Consider the following 19,695-nt stretch of genomic DNA (forward strand, 5'->3'; position numbering starts at 1 on the left):
TTGGTTTGACGTGGCCACGAGTGTGCGTCACTGGGACAGGAACACATCCTGATCCCCTGCACTTGTTATCTGAAAATGCCTCTGCGTTGTGGTCATGCTAGCTCATCTTCATTTGGAACGGATGCTTGTTATTCTTGCTCATGGTCCCCCTAAATTACCCTGATGGTTTAACATCAAAAGGGACAATTTCAATCAATCCTTGAGATATTTGGCCTCGTTCTGCATTAAAGGCCATTAGAAAGTGTATTTGTAATCTTTTAAGAGAATGTATGTGAGTAGTTCCAGCGTGGGGTGGATCTGATTATTCTGGGTATTCTGCCTGCTTGCATATGTTAAAACAAAGCAATAATAATAATAATGTTTTGATATATACTGAGATTTCAGAATGGTCAGTTTAGGGGGAGAAAGACCACAGTTGGGAGGCATGTCAGAATATACATCTTTTTTTTTTCTCCTTCAAATTATATGAAACTTACCTCTCTCATTCCAAGTACCACCTTCCTTTTAGGGATAGCATCTCTCCCTCCTGCTTTCCCTTTCTTTTAAGAATCACCATGATTGGGGATCCCTTGTGCTGACCAGAGTGTGTCATATTCTCTGAGTGAATGGTGAGTTGGGCAGAAAGGACAGAAACTCTGCCCCGTAACAGCACCTTGGTCATGGTAACACAGCAGGAACCAACAAGAAAGCTTTTAATAATGTATTCTGTCCTTTTCCTCTCTCGGGGAACATATGTTGAGAAATATTCAGGAATAGTTGGTGTCATCCCGTGGTGGATTTCTTCCTGGAAATGCACTGAAGGATTTTTGTCTTGGATGAGAGACTACACTTCTCCTGGTTTCAGTTTCTCCATTCAGAAAAGATTGGCTGCAGTCATGACATTCTCTTGATGTCCTGGGCCTCACTCTAACCCTGTTGGTGGGTAGTTCAGGTGATGATTAAGAGCTCAAACTCTGAAGCCAGCCTGTCTGGGTTTCAATTCTTATTCTTCCACTTCCTAGCAGAATGTCCTTGGACAGATGCCTCAGTCACTCTACCTTGATTTCCTTGTGTGTAAAATGGGGGCAATAGTAGTACCCACCCAATAGGATTGTTTTGAGAATTAAATAAGGTGACATTTGTAAAGAACATAGCACAGTATCTGGCACAAAGCTAGTGCTTTAGAAATGTTATATATCACTACTTGTACCACTACTGCCTCCTGCTGCTGAATCAGAATCTCAGCGGATGGGAGTAGGAATGTGCAGCTTTCACTAGCATCCCAACTGATTCTTAAACACAATGAACATGATGATGCCTGAGCTAGCTGATCTTTAGGATCTCATTCATCTTTAATTCTCTTTGATTCTGGAATGTACAGTTTTGCCTTATCCTTTCAGTTTGGCAGCTGTGCATTCTTAGGAACCACAGAGTGACCCCTTCTAGCTTTGTTTGACTTCTCCACTGTATCTGTGCCACTCCTGAAAAAGAGGCAAGACCAACTGCCACGCTAATCACTTTTGTAACTTCAAAGTGCAACCTGTGAATCTTTCTTCTGCTATTAGGGCTCCAAATACTGGAGAGTGAGCTTTGGTGTCATACTAAGAGAGGCAAGTCAGATTACATATTATTCTGGAAATTCTCCCAGGAGTAGTTTTTGTGGAATACAGAAATTTGTATTAAAAATTAAAATGAGGAGGTACCCATTCTTCTAGGAGCTATGCACAAGCAGAGTGTTTAATGGTTATGTCAACAGTCGCACCTGTTTTGAAAACTTGTACTTGCTTTCTGATTCCATCCAGCCCAGCAGTGCCTTCTGCTAGCCTTGCTGAAGATAGGAGTTGACACAGGTTAACTCCACCAGAAATCGTGGAAAGCCTCTTAATGGACTCTCCAATGACACCATTATAAACCTTGATACTTTTAGTTAGTGTCTGGGAGGAAAGTCAGACACTGTCAGAAAAAAGAAAAACAATAAATCTGTCAGTCTTTACAATGAGATTTCCAAAATGCTTAAAAAGATAAGGGCCTTTGTTACATGCTATTTTCTTTAATTGACAGATAACGTAGTATGCTTTATCATGTACAACATGATTTTGAAGTCTGTATACATTGTGGAATGCTTAAATCTAGCTAATTAACAAATGCATTATGTCACATAGTTATCACTTTTGTGGTGACAGCACATAATAGCCACTGTTTACATTTTTCAAGAATATATTGTCAGCTGGGCATTTGACTCATGCCTGTAATCCCCGCAATTTGGGAGGCCAAGGCAGGGGGATGGCTTGAGCCCAGAAGTTTGAGACCAGCCTGGGCAACATGGTGAAACCACATCTCTACAAAAAAATTAAAAAAAGTTAATGTAGAGAAATAGGAACGCTTTTACACTGTCGGTGGGAGTGTAAATTAGTTCAACCATTGTGGAAGACAGTGTGGCAATTCCTCAAGGACCTAGAACTAGAAATACCATTTGACCCAGCTATCCCATTATCCCATTACTGGATATATACCCAAAGGATTATAAATCATGCTACTATAAAGACACATGCACACATATGTTTATTGCGGCACTATTCACAATAGCAAAGACTTGGAACCAACCCATATGTCCATCAATGATAGACTGGATTAAGAAAATATGGCACATATACACTATGGAATACTATGCAGCCATAAAAAAGGATGAGTTCATGTCCTTTGCAGGGACATGGATGAAGCTGAAAACCATCATTCTCAGCAAACTATCACAAGGACAGAAAACCAAATACCGCATGTTCTCACTGATAGGTGGGAATTGAACAATGAGAACACTTGGACACAAGGCGGGGAACATCACACGCCAGGGCCTGTTGTGGGGAGGGATAGCATTAGGAGAAATAACTAATGTAAATGATGAGTTGATGGGTGCAGCAAACCAACATGGCACATGTATACCTATGTAAGAAACCTTCAGTTGTGTACGTGTACCCTAGAACTTAAAGTATAATTTAAAAAATACCTCACGCCTGTAATCCCAGCACTTTGGGAGGCCGAGGTGGGGGGCTCACGAGGTCAGGAGATCGAGACCATCCTGGCTAACATGGTGAAACCGCTTCTCTACTAAAAATACAAAAAATTAGCCGGGCATGGTGGCGGGTGCCTGTGGTCCCAGCTACTCAGGAGGCTGAGGCAGGAGAATGGCATGAATCCGGGAGGCAGAGCTTACAGTGAGCTGAAATCGTGCCACTGCACTCCAGCCTGGGCGACAGAGCGAGACTCCATCTCAAAAAAAAAAAAAAATTTAGCAGGGCATGGTGGTGTGTGCCTGTAGTGCCAGCTGCTTGGGTTGCTGAGGCTGGAGAATTGCTTGAACCTGGGAGGCAGATGTTGCAGTGAGCCAAGATTGTACCACTGCTCTGTAGCCAGCAGAGTAAGAAGACCCTGTCTCAAAAAAAAAAATATTGTCACTAAATATAGTCATCTTGCTATACAGTAGAGCTCCTAAAATTTATTCCTCCAACTTAACTGTAACTGTGGATGAACCCAAAAGATATTATGTTAAATAAAATAAACCAGGCACAGAAAGACAAATACCATGATTTCACTCACATGTGGAATCGAAAAAAGTTGATCTCACAGAAGTAGAGAGTAAGATAATGATTGCTGGAGACTGGGGTGCTTAGAAGGGAGGGGTGATGGGGAGATGATAGGAAACATACCATTATTTTTAACTATTTAAATATTAGGATTGGGGAAAAATATTTCAGTTCACAACAAACCTAGCCTGAAGTTAATTTTTTGAAGTATACTTTTTGATAAACATTTTGGCCAAGCTGCTAGAAAATTAATGACAAGATAACTATACTTTGGGTAATGTTGTTATTAACATCAAATAAAACTTGATGGTAACCTGACTTTGATAGGTCACAAGTGAGGGCTCCATAATCATTTGCTATTTCTGAGATTGAAAATACTTGTTTTGGTATAGAGATTGGTTCACAGTGTAGACTTTCTGGCTTAGAATAATAAGTTTTATCCCTCTTCTCTCTGAATGAGGAATTTCTATATCAACTTTTTAATAATCTCCAGAAGCCCACACCCTTTATCTTATAATTCGGTAATACTTGTAATGATCCAGGTAAAGCCTCTTAAATAAGTCCTTGTTTTGCTAATACCATTACTGTATTAAATGCTTTTACTGTATTCTCCCAAAAATTATAGAAGAGAGAATTAGATGAGTCCCCAGAGAAAGGACTGGATTTCCATTACATCTGAAGGGTATGTTAATTTAGTCTTGGCGCTTCTACATGACTCATTCTGATGATAAATTATTTAAGAAATTTCCTATAAAAATCTTCCAGTCATTTTATATAAGTATTTTGTAGGCACAGAAAACCTTTTAAAACAAGATATGGTGGACATCTTCAAATGTTGGTCTGGATATACTATTCAGGAGAGATAAGGCCACACCATGCAGTTTTTATTTGTCTGTCCGACCACAGCATAGCACGTTGTTATAATGGATCCCAGGTGTTATTTTTTAGAAGTTAGATCATGCGTTTTATTCCCATATTGGTATCTGTTAGTGCTTATAAACATGGAAAATTGAACCATGTCACACTCTAAAGAGTATGGAACAATTGTATTAAATTTCTGGAAAGAAAATAATATAATTTCCTTTTTGTAGAGATTTCTCCAAGATTAAACAGAAACGGGCCAATAATGAAATCCAATATTCCAAGGATAGTATTCTCATTTAGAAAGAAGACTTTCAATCAGAGGGTTAAAAAAAATCAGTGAAGCCTGCTTCTGACAAATAGGAATGAGGTTAAATCACTTAGTCTAGGAACTATTCTACATGGTTTTACTATTTAACAGGAAGGGGAGAAAAGGCAAGTTTGATTTATTGAAATGCCTATGGAACCCAAAGAAAAAATTTTACAGCTTGAGCAAATAATAAATGGTCAGAACTGTACAGAATCAGAAAGAGGCTCTGAAGATAGATTACCTTGGAAATGGATTAGTAGACTATTGAATATTTAGGTTAAATACTTGTCTGCTTTGGCAACATTTTCCTATGGTGTGTGCTATTTCCATAAATGCCAGGCAGACTGTATAGGAGCCATGTACGGATCTCATGACTTCTCTGACAAGAGTAGTTAGGACTTGTTTCCCTTCTTTCTGATGGATAACCTTTAGTGAGGTTATTAACTGATACAGCTGGCTGAGTCTTCAAAGGCTGCCGAATGGAATTATGGCTGGCCGTTCGCCTCTGTAAGCATGTGGGAGATGTGGGCATCCTATCTGGGGAGGGCAGGCTGGCTTTGGCGATAAGGAAGGAGATGATGCTGGACACAGAGAGCATTTGATGAATATTGTATTACTGGGTGTCTTTTTATGTGCATTTTTAGATAATAGAAGTGAATATTCGTAGAGTGCTTTACAATTTTTAAAGGAGAAATGACAGGGGCTGATCATTTAACATTTTTTATGCACCAGACACATTGATACTAAGGGCACACAGCTAGTGAAATGACCAGGGCAGCATTCAGCCTGGGGTTAAACCTGTGCTCTTAAGTGGTGGGTTACCTTGCCTGCCAAGTCTATCCTGAGAGGCTTGTGGATGCTAGTCACTGCTATTCTTCTTGTGTAGATGATGGAGCAGAAAAGCCAAGTCACAGGCTAAGGAGGGGTAAAACTAGGAGTGGCTCAGAGTCCTGTGTGGTTTCTGTGTCTTCCCGTGATAATGATATTCCCTCACTAGTCCTGTGAGCTAAATTCACATACGAAGAAGGAATCTAAGTGTCTTTTCCGCTAAGTTAGCTAATCGGTGTGTGTGTGTGTGTGTGTGTGTGTGTGTGTGTGTGTGTGTGTGAAAGAGAGAGAGAGAGTGTTGGGGAAAGGGAAAGAGAGTGTAATTTACCATTGGTTTTTTGGTTTTTTGTTGTTGTTTTTGGGGGGGGGGGGCGGCGGAGTTTTACTCCTGTTGCCCAGGCTGGAGTGCAATGGTGCAATCTCAGCTCACCGCAACCTCCACCTTCCGGGTTCAAGCAATTCTCCGCCTCAGCCTCCCGAGTAGCTGGGATTACAGGCATGTACCACCACGCCCGGCTAATTTTTTGTGTTTTTAGTAGAGATGGGGTTCCACCATGCTGGTCAGGCTGGTCTCGAACTCCCGACCTCAGGTGATCCACCCACCTCCCAAAGTGCTGGGATTACAGGCGTGAGCCACCGTGCCTGGCCGGGGTATTTTTATATAACAAAAGCCTAGTAAATATCTATAGAAAATACACAGATGAGTGAATCGTGGACAGAGTTTACTATTTGTATGGCTGGTAGTCCTAAGCTTCAGGGTGTCCAATTAGAGTTCTGGTATTACAAAGTGGAAGGGAGTGTGCTTTTAAATTATGTATCAGTACTGCCGTCAGTGCCTTGGTCTGGGAGCAAGAAACACGACAAAGGAAGAAAGACTATGTTTGAGTCCCCTCTCAGTAATGTTTTAATGGCAGAGTCTTACACTTGGGAAGTTTCTTCAGATGGTTAGTTTTGATGTTCTTAACTCGGGGCATTTGGTCTTCTAGAGTTCCTTTTGGAAAGAATGTGATCATTAGTGAAGTTTGAGAGTGAAATGGCTAATTTGTCTTGCTTCTTATAACAGGGAGAAATCTCTTCTTAGCCTGAAGCCATTGAGACACTACAGAAGATTTGTAGCAATCTCTAGCGTTAAGGAAAAATCCTATGTTGATGAAAAATACTTAACTCCTGAATGTGTCGTTGTTGGAGGTTGATCTAACAAGTTTGCAAACATATTGTTTGTGCAGTTAATGCAGGGAAGTGTCTAAAATATGTGGTTCTGCTAAGTAAATGGTTCTCAAACAGCCTTCCCTCTTCCTGCTCATAAGGTTGAGTGGTGAGAATCTTTTTCTACTTTGCAAACAGACTAATATAATTCTTACTGAGTTTTCCTCCCATCTTTCTTTACCCTTTGATATGACTGCCTTCAGCAGATGGTAAAAATATATGAAAAACTAATGAACAAACATTGAAAGCCTGGAGATGTGATTTTCCTTTAAATAGTTTATGCATTATTTTTGAGATGGAGATTTTCATATTATCTATTAATATCTTTTTAAAGCACCACCATTTCCAAGTGTTAACTATATTTCAGAATCACTCTACTAAGTGTCTTTAAACTTTTCTCACATAATCTTAATTTAAGCGCATATAAATGCAGAGGCCCTCATCACTTACTCTGGATGTTCTATAGTTCCAAATAGAATGGGAAGATTCTCTGATTTTTTAATCATTTATTCAGCAAATATTTGATTGTTTTCTATGCGTCAGGCACTGTGCTGGGCACAGAAGATCCCATAGTGAAGAAAACAAAACCAAAGAAAAACACAATCTGTGTTTGGAGGCCAATGATAGAGTCAGAAATCAATTAAATATATAAATACACTAGTCCCCACTTATCCAAAGTTTCACTTTCCTTGGTTTCCATTACACATTGTAATGTCTCCTAAACTCTTGACTCAGACACGACTTGAAAATTTCACTAGTTACTAAGCGAAAATTAGTGATATACTGTAAGTATTGTTTTTATCCCTCTGGTGCCTAGCGGAGCATCTGACACATGGCTTACTAATGCTCGTTAGTTTAGTTATTGACTAATGGAGAGACAGAAACACATGTGGTAGTTTTTAATGGCCCACTAGGATAAATAACAAACTAAATTGAGATAATAGATAATAATCTATGAGTTCAAGATTGAGAAAGATCAACATGGGTTTGTATTTTAAAATTGAAATAACCTCCTACATCATCAAATTCTTTTCATAAGTAAATTGAAGTTGGAATGGTTCAGTTACTTGGCTGGGCTTAAACAGTCATTGGTAGCAGAATTGCCTTTTCAACCATTTTTATTTTTCTGGAAAGGCTTTGCAGCAGGGCTGAGAGTTCATATGATCTGTGGATGTATAGTTTTGGATAAGTAGAGAAGACAGCATTCCAGACCTAGGGGTCTGAGTTAACTGCAAAGTCAATGTGAATAATATGGCTTCTGAAGATAATGAGGAACATTTCATTGAGGAACCTTTCATGGTCAAGTGTGTCTGCAAGGGTGTGAGAATTGCATGGTGTGACTGTTCTATGGAATAATCAATGAACTCTGTTGCCTTTTGACTTCTTTTTACTTTTCCTTTTTTTCGAAATACCTTGTAGCAGAATGGTAAGAGCACAGTTTCTGGAGCTAGAATGCCTGGTAGCCTTGGGAAGTTACTTAATCTGTGCCTCAATTTTCTGATCTGTAAAATGTGAATAATATTGTGCATATCCTCATATTTCTGATTCCTTAAGAAGGCCCTCATATTTACTACTGTAAATTGAATTGTAGCTCCGTAGCATAGAAGAATAATTTTGTAAATTATTATACATCAATTAGCCACCTCGATATATTTAAGGTCCTAACCATCAGCCATGATTCCACAATCTAAGGAAAACACCCACTCTTTAGCTGAGCCAATGTTTCTGTTCCATCCTACGAGGTAGAGTTTTATGATTTGATTATTCCAGAAGAGCTCTGTAATTATTGTTTCAGATGTAGAGAATCAGGTTGACTGTAGCCCTTTAACAACCCTATCTTGAGGAGCTTGCTTGGTCAGGTCTATAAGTATCAACAATAAAACTATCAAAAGTTCTGTGTTTGTATGGGCAGAGACAATTTGAGATGAGGCTCTCATTCTGCAGAGAGTCTGAGAGGGAAAGAGGAAAAGGAAGGAGTGAGGGTGTTATCTGGAGCATACCAATGAAATTTGACTTCTTAAAAACCCAGCTGTGAGATTAAGTCAAAATCTGCTTGTTACAGATTAAACTTGAAAAAATAAGTCGTGGAACTTTTAAATTTGTTGCTTTTTTAGACCTTTTTTTAAATTGGTTTATTAAGGAAATATATTTTTGTTGCCAACAGTGCATAAAACTATATAGGATTAAAAACAAAATATTCAAAGGCAAGGGTTTATAATTCAGTAGGAAAGCAATAAAGAGGCAGCCAATTACCACAATTCAAGGTAGCTGTGTATGTTTAATCAGGAGAAAAGTTCAGGAGGCACATTCAGGAGGAAGAAGCATGTTTAGCAGGGCAGAACATCCTTTTAAGGAGGGGATACTATTTGAGTTGGACTTTGAAAGGTAGGTGGGATTCAGATAATTATGTTGGGAGAGAGGGTATTCTTGGTAGAGAAAAAAAGTCCTGGGGATGGAAACTGAGATTAGTGAGGGATAGTGGACGATGAGCCTGAAAGGGAGGTTGAAGAGGCTCTAGAGGGCCTGCTCTCTGTAAGCAGGCAAGTGATCCAGCCAGAGCTGGGTGTTAAACATGGAAGGTGAGGAGAGGGAGGATGGGTTTGCAGGATGATTCAGGAATCAGCAGAACCAAGTCTTTGGCATCGTGAAATATCTTATTAGAAGAGGCTGAGCCAGAGGTACCAGGACTTAATCCAGGTAGGTGGCAGTAGGAAGGGGCCACCTGGGCTGAATGCAGAAAAGTGTGGCTGAGTGCACTGACCTGATTTGCAGAATAAGGAGCAGCTGGTGACTGGCAGTGACATGGGCAGTGAGTAGGTGGGAAAGGGAAAGCCCAAGTTGCCTGCAGGACTCACAGCCAGAGTTTCTGGTTGAGTGATGGTCTTAAGGGGCTAATTTAAGAGATAGAGACTGAGTTCATATTATCAGGTCTCAATATTTATATTTAAATTTTGACATATATGTGAGTGTGTGTGTGTGTGTGTATAATATTTTAAAAGATGAATTTAAAGAAATGCTAGTAGTTTAATGTTATGGGCATTCCAAAAGAGAAAAAGTTAATTGTAAATCCCATCATGTTGACTGATTCTTATATACTGATTTCTCACCGTATCTACTTATGTGTTTATAGTTATATTCATTGTGTGTATAGGATTTTTTTTCTTTTATCTTCTCTTTTCTTTTTCTTTTCTTTTCTTTTTTTCTGCAGGGTTTCACTGTCTCCCAGGCTAGAGCTCAGTGATGCAATCATGCAATCACAGCTCACTGCAGCCTTGACCTCCAGGTCTCAGGTGATCCTCCAACCTCAGCCTCCTGGCTGCGCCACTACGCTCAACCAATTTTTGTATTTCTTTTGTAGAGACAAGGTTTTGCCATGTTTCCCAGGCTGGTCTCGAACTCCTGTGTTCAAACAATCTATCTGCCTTGGCCTCCCGAAGTGCTAGGATTATAGGTGTGAGCCACCGCAGCCAACCTGTTTCTTGCTTTATACTTTAAATCATAAGCATTTTCTACATGGTTCTCTCTATATATCTATATCTATGTAGTCCTTTAAGTACAGTTTTAATGTTAGCATAATTAAGAATTTTTTATTTTTATTTTTCTATTATTTCCCTTGTATTTATTGCCAATACAGAATACTTCCTGTATGTTCTGGATGAAAGAGAAATCTGTAGGCTGCCCTAAGCAACTATCTGTAATTTATATCTTTATTTCTATGAGAAAATGCATCCTGCATTCTACTGAAATTTTAGGCTAGAGTCTATTTCTAAAACATGAACTACTTGTACAATGGAACAAAAAAATAAGTCTTTTCCACTCAACCTTTGGGTGCAAGTTCTAATACACTTGCTGGTCTTCATGTCTAATACACTTGCTAGAAGGACATCGACTCAGCCCTTCCACAGTAATTTCTTTTTCCCATCTTAATCACATATTATCATCCAGCAGTAATCAACACATAACTGACCAATCCAGCTTGTTCTTCATAAGGGTTGGAATTAGTAGATCTCATCTTAACCAACTAAATTGCCTTGCCATATAAACACAGCTGAATCTCCTAGAATTCACTTGAAATAGTAAAGCAAGTTCATATTCTAAAATAAATATGGTTGAGACTATGCCTCATGTATCGGAAACCACCCCAAAATGCAGTAGGCAGTTCAGGCTGGGCTCAGCTGTCCTGTTCTTTTGCTGATCCCAGCTGTGCTTGCTCATACATCTTCGGTCAGTTGGTGGCTTGGCTGGGGCTGGCTGACTTACAATTGCTGCATCAGGTCCAGGTGGGAAGACTGCTACCTCTTTCTATAAGGTCTTTCATTTTCTAGCATGGCAGGTTATCTACATGGTGGCAGTGGCAGGGAAAATTGAGGAACTCAGAGGCCCCAAGTGTTTTGGGGGTTTGGTTTGTTTGCTTGCTGATGTCCCATTGGTCATTTCAAGCTAATGGTCACTCCACACCTCATATTTAAAAGGTGGGGAAATAGATTCTGTTTCTTGATGGGGATATCTACAGGGGTAATTAAGAATTTTAGAACAAGAAATGTTTAGCTGTTTACCATATTAGAGCCTTAGTGAGGTTGATGTGATTTTCATGGAATTGAACAAAAGAAATTATTTGGTCTAATATGTCAATATTTATTTGTGATGTTTAGAAACTGAAATAAAGGATTACAACCTGGGGAAAATGTTGACTCTAGAAATAGATTTGTGAGTCCTCTAGTTAGAGATGACAGTTATAAGACTTGGCCAGGGGAGAAAGTTTAGAAGGGAGAAGAAAATATAAATAATGAACAGATTATTTGTTCAAGTGAATTAGCTAAATTAATTATAACTAATATTTACATATTTTTTCTGTGACTATCACTGTTAACAGTATTTCCTAGAATTCAGTGCTAAGGGCATATCTGATGAATATCAATAACTTATTTCTAGTGGCAATCAATAAAGGCCGGAAAAGAACCCGTGACATGACCATAAACCAATGAGGAATTTGAAAGATTTTCCATCTTGAGTATTTAGGAGCTCTAGCAAAATCTGTTGACTAAAAAATCTCTCAGAATAGCTGTTTGCCAGAAATTTGGCAAGTTGAGCCAGAAAGTGATTTGGTTGATAACCTGCTAATAGTGGTAGATGTTTTATGAAATAAAATAACAATGCATTTTCTTAGGGTCAAAAATAAAGATTGAGGTTGTAGCCCAGCTACTTGTTGTGACCTCTAATCCACAGTCTCTGAAGCAAAGGGAAGGATCAGTGGCTCATCCTAGTTCTTCTCTGGAAGTCCTAGATTCTAGCTGTCAGCCTTTTGGAGTTGGAACAGTGTTGTAGAGCAGGGGCTTCCAATGTTTTAGCTTCCCTGAGCCACATCGGAAGAAGAATTGTCTCAGGCCACACATAAAATACACTAACACTACCGATAGCTGATGAGCTTAAAAAAAAATTGCAAAACAAACTTATAATGTTTTAAGAAAGTTTACGAATTTGTGTTGGGCCACATTCAAAGCTGTCCTGGCCTACATGTGCTCCGTGGGCCACAGGGTTGGACAAGCTTCTTGGTAGAAGTTCTGAGTTATGTCTACAAGGCATGTGGGATAGAAATGAATGAAACAGTAGTTCTCAGGTGGGAGCAATTTTGTCCTCAGGGGACATTTAGCAATTCCTGGAGGCATCTTCACTTGTCACAACTGGCAGTGGGAAGGAGGAGCTGGGGGAATGGGGGTATTGCCACTGCCATCTATTGGGTAGAAGCCAAGGATGCTGCTAAATATCCTACAATGAGCAGGACAGTCCTGCCCACAAAAGGAATTATTTTGTCTAACATGCGAATAGTGCTGAGATTGAAAAACCTTGATCAAAGTAAGAAAAAACGTTTGTCTTTGTCATCAACATTTTATTTTTTGAAAAAACTTCAATAGCTTTAGGGGTACAAGTGGCTTTTGGTTGCATGGACAAATTGTGTAGTGGTAAAGTATGAGATTTAGTGAACATGTCGCTTGGGGAGTGTACCTTGTACCTCATATATAGTTTTTTATCCCTCATCCTCCTCCCTCCCCCATTCTGAGTCTCCAGTGTCTATTATACCACTCTGTGACATCCATAATTTAAATTGAAGTAAGGAAATGTCCTCTGAAAATTCCTTGTTTACTCTGTGACTCCATCCCTCCCTCACTCCAAAGATAAACATTCTGCCATTTTGCGAACTTCAGAAGACTAAGTCTGCTTTGTTGTTTGTGCCTGAACCATGAGGGAAAAAAAATCTCTGTTGACATTTCATGGTCGAGGTACACTTTCAGCAATGAACACTCCATTTGGCTGTGCATGCGGAAGGCGGCACACCCTTCACCCCATAGAAGGGCGTTTGGTGTCTCAGTATTCCTGTGCTTGTCACTGAATTTTCTGTTCTTGCTGCCGAATTTGACAGAGTAAAAAAAGAACTGGAGTGTTTCTAAAGAGAAGGAATTATGCAATAATTTTTAACTTTATGAAGTTTAAAGCCAATCTACATGAGAGGCCAGAAGGAAATGTGTGTTAAGCAACAAAGCTAAATTCTCAGCCAGAGCCAGAGTCTGGCTTTGAAATGCGCCTGGCATTAAGGTTTTCACCATGCACCAAGAGAGAAAAATGCAAGGCCTTCTGTGGGCTGTACTTTTTGGAGCCCTAACTAGCTTATTTTGTTTGGTTTGATTTATAAATAACATCTGATATTTTGAAAAATGAAACCACAGTTCCCCCCAAGAAGGAGTTGTGTGTTAATTAAGATAATTTTTAACAGTTTAAGAAAAAGGAAAAATAATTTCTTGTTCATTCAATATGCCCTCATGCCCACCATATGGCATAGGGGTAGGTTGACTCCCCAAAATCAGCTCACATTTTGATGGTACCCTTTTCTTTTCCCCTAGGTTTAATTTATTATATGTGTTATAACGTGAAATTTAGAGTTCCATGAAAGGATGAATACAGCATTACACCTTGTGTATTATGTGTTAGACCATGGCATGACTTCCCAGAGGACACTGCATTTTCCCATTCAGAATGTTCATTACAGCTTATTGTAATTTTTTATTTTATGACCATCTTCATACCAGATGTTAGCTCTGCAAGATAAGAGATTATCTTATTTGTTCACTGCTGTGTGTCCAACAACTGTGCTGGATGTGGCCTCTAGCAACACCTCAGCAGATATTTGTTGAGTGAATGAATAGGAGCCTGAATAATCCAGCACACAGGTAGGTGTAGTGTGGCCATGGAGCTGCTCTCTCATCACTTTAGGAATCACTTCTTTACCCCTGAATCCCCTGGAAATGGTCCTGCAGAGGGCTCTGTTGGAACCTTGATAGAAATGAGCTCTTCAACTCATAAATCCTATACAAGTTACCATTTATGATGGAGAGTGCAGAAGATAGATAGGTTCTCAGCAGAGCATAATGGGAAATATCAGAAATGTCTCATGGGAGATGCTTTCTGGTTAAACTAGAGATGATTTTCTCCCCATCCAGAGCGAGGTCCTGCCGGATTAGTGTAATTTGGTAATCCCTCATTCAGGATTACCAAATTATAATTTCCCTAAGTAGATCACCTGAAACTCCAGTGTTACCTTACTTGGTTACAAAAACTGCCTTTCACCAGTCAGGCCACCTGGATCTGACATTCAGGTGCCCAGAACAGTTTTCTTCCATACCACCAGGGCTGTTTTACTACATTGTCTACACTTTTTACAATAATGAGTAGGCACATAGATGCACAGTTCCACTGAAACTGTGAGGCTGACCATTCATCTGGACATCTTATAGAAGATATTGAGCATGGGCCAAGGCCCAGCTGCTCCTAGCACCTCCCAGGGCCCAGCAAGGTGCTGTAAACATGGCAGGCATCACAAAAGGTAAACCTTACTGCTAAGAAGCTGAGAAATCCAATGGTATGTGCGTGTGTGTGTATGTGTGTAAGTATACAGATTTAAGTAGTGTATCTAAACTGTTCCAAATAAGTGCTATAGGAATAAGTGTTTTGAGTTGTCTGCCCATTCTGTAGCATTAAATATTTTATATTATGCAATTTGAGCAAATTATATTTCTGTTCTCCAAAGCATGTTACTTCATTAATATATAATATAAAGCTTTGTAAAATATGTGGGAATGGTGGGGTATGAGAGATTTCAGCCAGGTTGACTAGGACAGTAGGGTTGGTGGGAGGGCAGTGGTAGGATGGTACCCAGGTTTCAAACACAGGTGACTGTTGCCTTCCACTCTCCCTGCATCTTTTTTCCAGATGCGCAACAGTCAATTCATTGCCACGGGAACAACTAGGATCTGTCTTCGACATCATCTAGATCTTATTAAGTGCCTGTTTTCTCTCTCTGACTTCCAATTTGCCCTAGTTTATCTCCTTTTAGTTATAATTTATTGGCCTGACCAGCCCTAATATGTGTGAAACACTTAACATAAGGCATTTAAATTGACATCCAGTAAAGTTCCAACTGATCTTTCCAGCATCATCCCTGGCCTCTGCTTTCACACTTCAATGCCTTGCTCATGACACTTCCTTTGGTTGGTGCATCTTTCCCTCCCTTTTCTCTCCAGTGTTGGCGCTTTGTTCACATGTCCTCTCATCTGCAAAGTCTGTCTTCTCCAAAGTTATTGTGTCTTCTAGCCTTCTAAATTATTATATAGCTCACAATTGCAAAAGCACTTATCACAGTCAGCCTTGAAGAACAGTTGCAGGCATTCATTTCTCCAACAGACGGTGCGAGTTTTTTTGATGTCAAAGACTGTGCTTCCTTTATATTTGTAATCCCACAATTAGAACCTTAGTGAATAATGACTGGAATTGAATAGTAGCCTAAAAGGGAGGACAGAAGGAAGAAAGTGGAGCTGGATCAGAAAAATGAGAACTTGTGGCATTGATAAGACATGGAGTGAAAAACCAAAGGTTCTATGCTTTTCATTGTGGATTATCTGATATTTCTAATATTTTTTTTACTTGAAATAAGCCTAATCTATGTTGGAATAGCTACCATGAACTACATCAAATGAGACTTGTGTAGCTTCTGTGAGAAGACAGGCTTAAAGGTCTGTCTCATCTGCACTATTTCTTTAAACATTCATTTAATTTATTTGTTCCTGTAATTATCCTTGGGAGGTGGGATGGGAATTTTAAAGGTAAAGGGCTAGAGGACATAGACAAAGTCACACAGCAATTAAACACCAAATCATATGCATGATCATGTCTCATTTGTGGCCCTGACATCACAGCCTCTGCTCTGCCCTGATCATGGTCGCTGGACAGGGTATGCCTGACAGAGAAACCCCCGATCATGACCAGGACATGTCCATGGGAGAGGATTAATTCAGGATGTTCTTAAAAGAGCACATCTGCGATTCTGTGCTCATCATCATTATCTGTCCACATCCATCCCTCTCTCATATTAACGTGACCACATTTTCTGGATTCTTGTCACTTGCGCCCAAATCTTGCAATAAATCAGCTTTGCTTTCTCCTTTCAAGTCTAATTCTAATTTTTTTTCCCTAAACTCAGGGTTTCTGTACACATTTTAAATTGAGGGATTGCTTCTTGCATATAGTAGCTATTCAATTATCTGGGACTTTTATTAGCCATTGTAATGATTTTTCCCTTTTCATGGAAAGCTTTGCCCCTGTTTTCCCTATTTTCCTTGTGGCTCATTTATGGAGGCAGTTTCTGCAAGATGGTGTAGATTGCAGGACGCTGCCCATCACTCAAGTTCCTGCTGTTCCATGGTAATTTAGTCAATATGCTTTAATGACCCTGTGAAGGATATATTTTTAATAAAATTGCCCTCAATATTTAGCTGCTTCTGTTTTCCATGGGGCCAGCGTGCTCAGAATGTTAATCTAAACTTGTTGCCCTCTCATTATGCAATGGAAGTCAGAGGATTTCAATTTGTTATTGCCCTAAGTTTTCTACCCCTAGTCTGTGTTTTAATCCAGCAAATTAATACATGCTAAGCATTGGGAGCATCAACAGTTTCAATAAGTCATTTTTATCTGCTGCATCATCCTGGCTAGATGCTCTGCCCTTAATACATCTTGTGAGTCCCAGGAGGGCATGGACACCATCAGCCCTGTAATTAAAATCTGCTGTGCTTTTCATGCAACAAACTGCATGAGCTTAAGGAACTGGCTCCATTAATGTGCTTTACTTTCCTTTCATTATTTCCTGTTGTTTTCAGGGTTGTTTTTTTTTTTTTTTCCATATAGCTCAGTGAGTCTTTGACTATTGGTGGCCAGACATTAGGTGTGGAAAGCCTTCCTTCCAACATCTTGTGAACATGGTCAGCATTGGCTGGGGGCCTGGGTGCAGGTATCCTCAGCTTCTGAGGACTGTTGCAGGGAGGTCTCCCTCTATATATGCTGGGCTTCCCTGAAACACAGGGAGTCCAGCTTCCTGCATTCCCCTGAGAATCTTGATTACCGATACTGCTAGCTCAACATTCTTACGAAGACCTCACCATGGGAACTGCTCATGCTTCCAGCCACTGCTCCGAAAAGCAGCTCTTGCTCACAGAAAACTGGGTCAAGTTTCGAACACTTCTTCCTAAAACTACCTTTGTGTACCTTATATGAACTCACAGAGCCACGGAAGGCAGAAAGTTGATCGTCAGTCCTATAAGCAATGTTAATAATTAACCAGTGCGGACAAATATTTGCCATCATTATTTTCATATCGTAAAGTGGTGCCAGTCTTTATTGTCAATACTTAAAAAATCAAGAGCCCAGATGGACCAAGTGGCCTCTGCTGGCCACCACCACCTCAGACTCCCCACCCCCCGCCATGAAACATGGCACTAAAAATAAAAAACCTCAGAGTAAGAAAGCATCATGTGACAATGTCCTGAGGGCCTTTCACAGGCTCCACGGATGGTATAGTCTAATGAGAAGATTGCAAATAAGCAAACAAGTCATTTATGAGACTGATGTCTGCTCTGAAGTAAATGAAACAAGGAGATGTGACACTGAGTACTTTAGAGAGGGGGATCTGGGAACGTCTGTCTGAGGGGGCGACATCTAAGACTGGAAAGAAGCCAATCAAGCCACGTGGCAAAACAAACAGAGGAGGAGCCAAGGACAGGGCTTTTCAGCCATGGGACCACCACGATGTACTTACAGGGGCCTGGAAGACATAGCCTCCCTCCAAGCCCAGGGTAGGTCCTAGTGACCCCACTGTCCTCAGCTTTTATCCCTCCCTGCCTACCAAATCCCACCTCCCAAAGATTGTCATGAAACAAAAGAAAGCTATTTCCCATGAGGCCAAGAGGCAGTTGCTCCCCAATCCCTTTTTCTCAATCGCCATGGCACTGAGACAATTTTTTTTTTTTTTTTTTTTTTTGAGATGGAGTCTCACTCTGTCACCCAGGCTGGAGTGCAACAGTGTGATCTCGGTTCACTGCAACCTCCGCCTTCCAGGTTCAAGCGATTCTCCTGCCTCAGCCTCCCGGATAGCTGGGATTACAGGCAACCACCACCACACCTGGCTAATTTTTTTTTTTTTTTTGTATTTTTAGTAGAGATGGGGTTTTGCCATGTTGCCCAGGCTGGTCTCGAACTCCTAATCTCAAGTGATCTGCCCACCTCAGCTTTGCAAAGTGCTGGGATTACAGGTGTGAGCCACTGTGCCCAGCCAACTGAGCTGATTTTTATCTGGTGTTGATTCTTGGATTAAGTCCCTTTAAGAATCAAAAGACTGAGGAGCACACCTGCAATTAATACCCACCCTTGTGACTAAATGTGGCAAAAAAAAATATCTTTTTTTCCCCCCTTTAATTGCATACATACTTGCTTTCTCTGAAGGAGCGACTGTTCCTAGGGCTGGCCTAGCTGACAGCTAAGACTGAGAGATGAGGAGAGATTTCTTGTCACATCTGACAATTGCAGTTTCCTGTATTAAGTAAATTTGCTAGGCTTCCATGCTCCTTCATGAATTGAACAGATGAGAAAAATGCTCAGAAGACTGCCCCTGGCAGGCTAAGCTGCAGGCAGGGCATGGCTGTGGGGTTTGAGATCAAGGAGCAGACACCAGCACCTTTGTGTCTGTTTTCTGCAGCAAGAAAAGTCAGAGCTAAGTGAAGAGGGAGAGAGTAGCCTCTTACCTACAGATTGAGAAGCAATTCTTAAAATGCCACAGGCTTTTATTGATCTGTTCCCTAAAGGCTCTACAAGTAGAAAGTGAAGTTTTTAGTGGTCCTTAAAGATCTTGCAAATGTCATTGACCTATTGTCTATGTATCTTGGAAAATAAGGGGAGTAAGTAAACACCATGTAACCTTCTGGAAGAAATTGCAAGAGGGAAGAGGAAAATGCAATAAAAGAATTTCTAATTCCGTGTGGATTTGGGAAAGGGATAGGAATAGAAAATGACACTGACGTTTGAGTTTCAGAAGACGTGGAGATGGCTTTGCCTAGTGAGTGAGCACATGGAGTCGGATTACTTGAGTTCAACGACTTGCTACCTGTATGACCTTAGGTAACATATTTAATCATGGAGTTTTGGTTTTCTCACCAGTAAAATGGGGGCAATAATAATAACACTTATTTAGAAGGTCAACCTAGATAATTCATGTGAAGTGCCTAGCATTAAGCCTGGCATTTTTAAAATGACTGCTACTAAACAACTCTTTTGAGGTTTTTGCTGTTACTGGACACACCTCCTGAAGCTGTTGTGAGATGCTGTTTCTGGCCAGTCTTGCAGCCCTTTCCGTGGGGAGAGATTAGCAGCCTTTATTTTTTACAGGATGGTCTCTACTTTATTAGGCAACATGTGGCCACTAATGAGAAAGCAGTGGGTGGGATATAAAGAAACATTAGGTAAAGCAAATAGCAAAGGAATCATAAAAACAGGACTGCACAAATGGCATATGAAACAACAGTGAATTTCCATACTGTTAACCCCTTGTCTCTTCTTTCA

General features: G+C 40.2%; 2 protein-coding genes across 3 annotated transcripts in view; one reads left to right on the forward strand and one right to left on the reverse strand.

Annotated features, from left to right (window-relative positions):
• Positions 1–19,695, forward strand: part of ARFGEF3 (ARFGEF family member 3) — a 182,658-nt gene that overhangs the window by 47,970 nt on the left and 114,993 nt on the right. Inside the window, exon 1 of one of the 2 annotated variants that reach the window (XM_063707892.1) lies at positions 10–19,254. The exons of the other annotated variant lie outside the window; for it this stretch is intronic. The gene's annotated coding sequence lies outside the window, so the exon portion shown is untranslated. Of the gene's footprint in view, positions 1–9; positions 19,255–19,695 lie in introns of those variants that run through there. 2 annotated transcript variants of the gene reach the window in all.
• Positions 7,919–8,327, reverse strand: PBOV1 (prostate and breast cancer overexpressed 1). Its single transcript, XM_004065395.3, is given in 2 exon segments — positions 7,919–7,978; positions 7,980–8,327. Coding segments are annotated over 2 exon segments (408 nt in total).

Source organism: Gorilla gorilla, chromosome 5 (genome assembly GCF_029281585.2).
Source record: "Gorilla gorilla gorilla isolate KB3781 chromosome 5, NHGRI_mGorGor1-v2.1_pri, whole genome shotgun sequence".
Classification (NCBI taxonomy): Eukaryota; Metazoa; Chordata; class Mammalia; order Primates; family Hominidae; genus Gorilla; species Gorilla gorilla.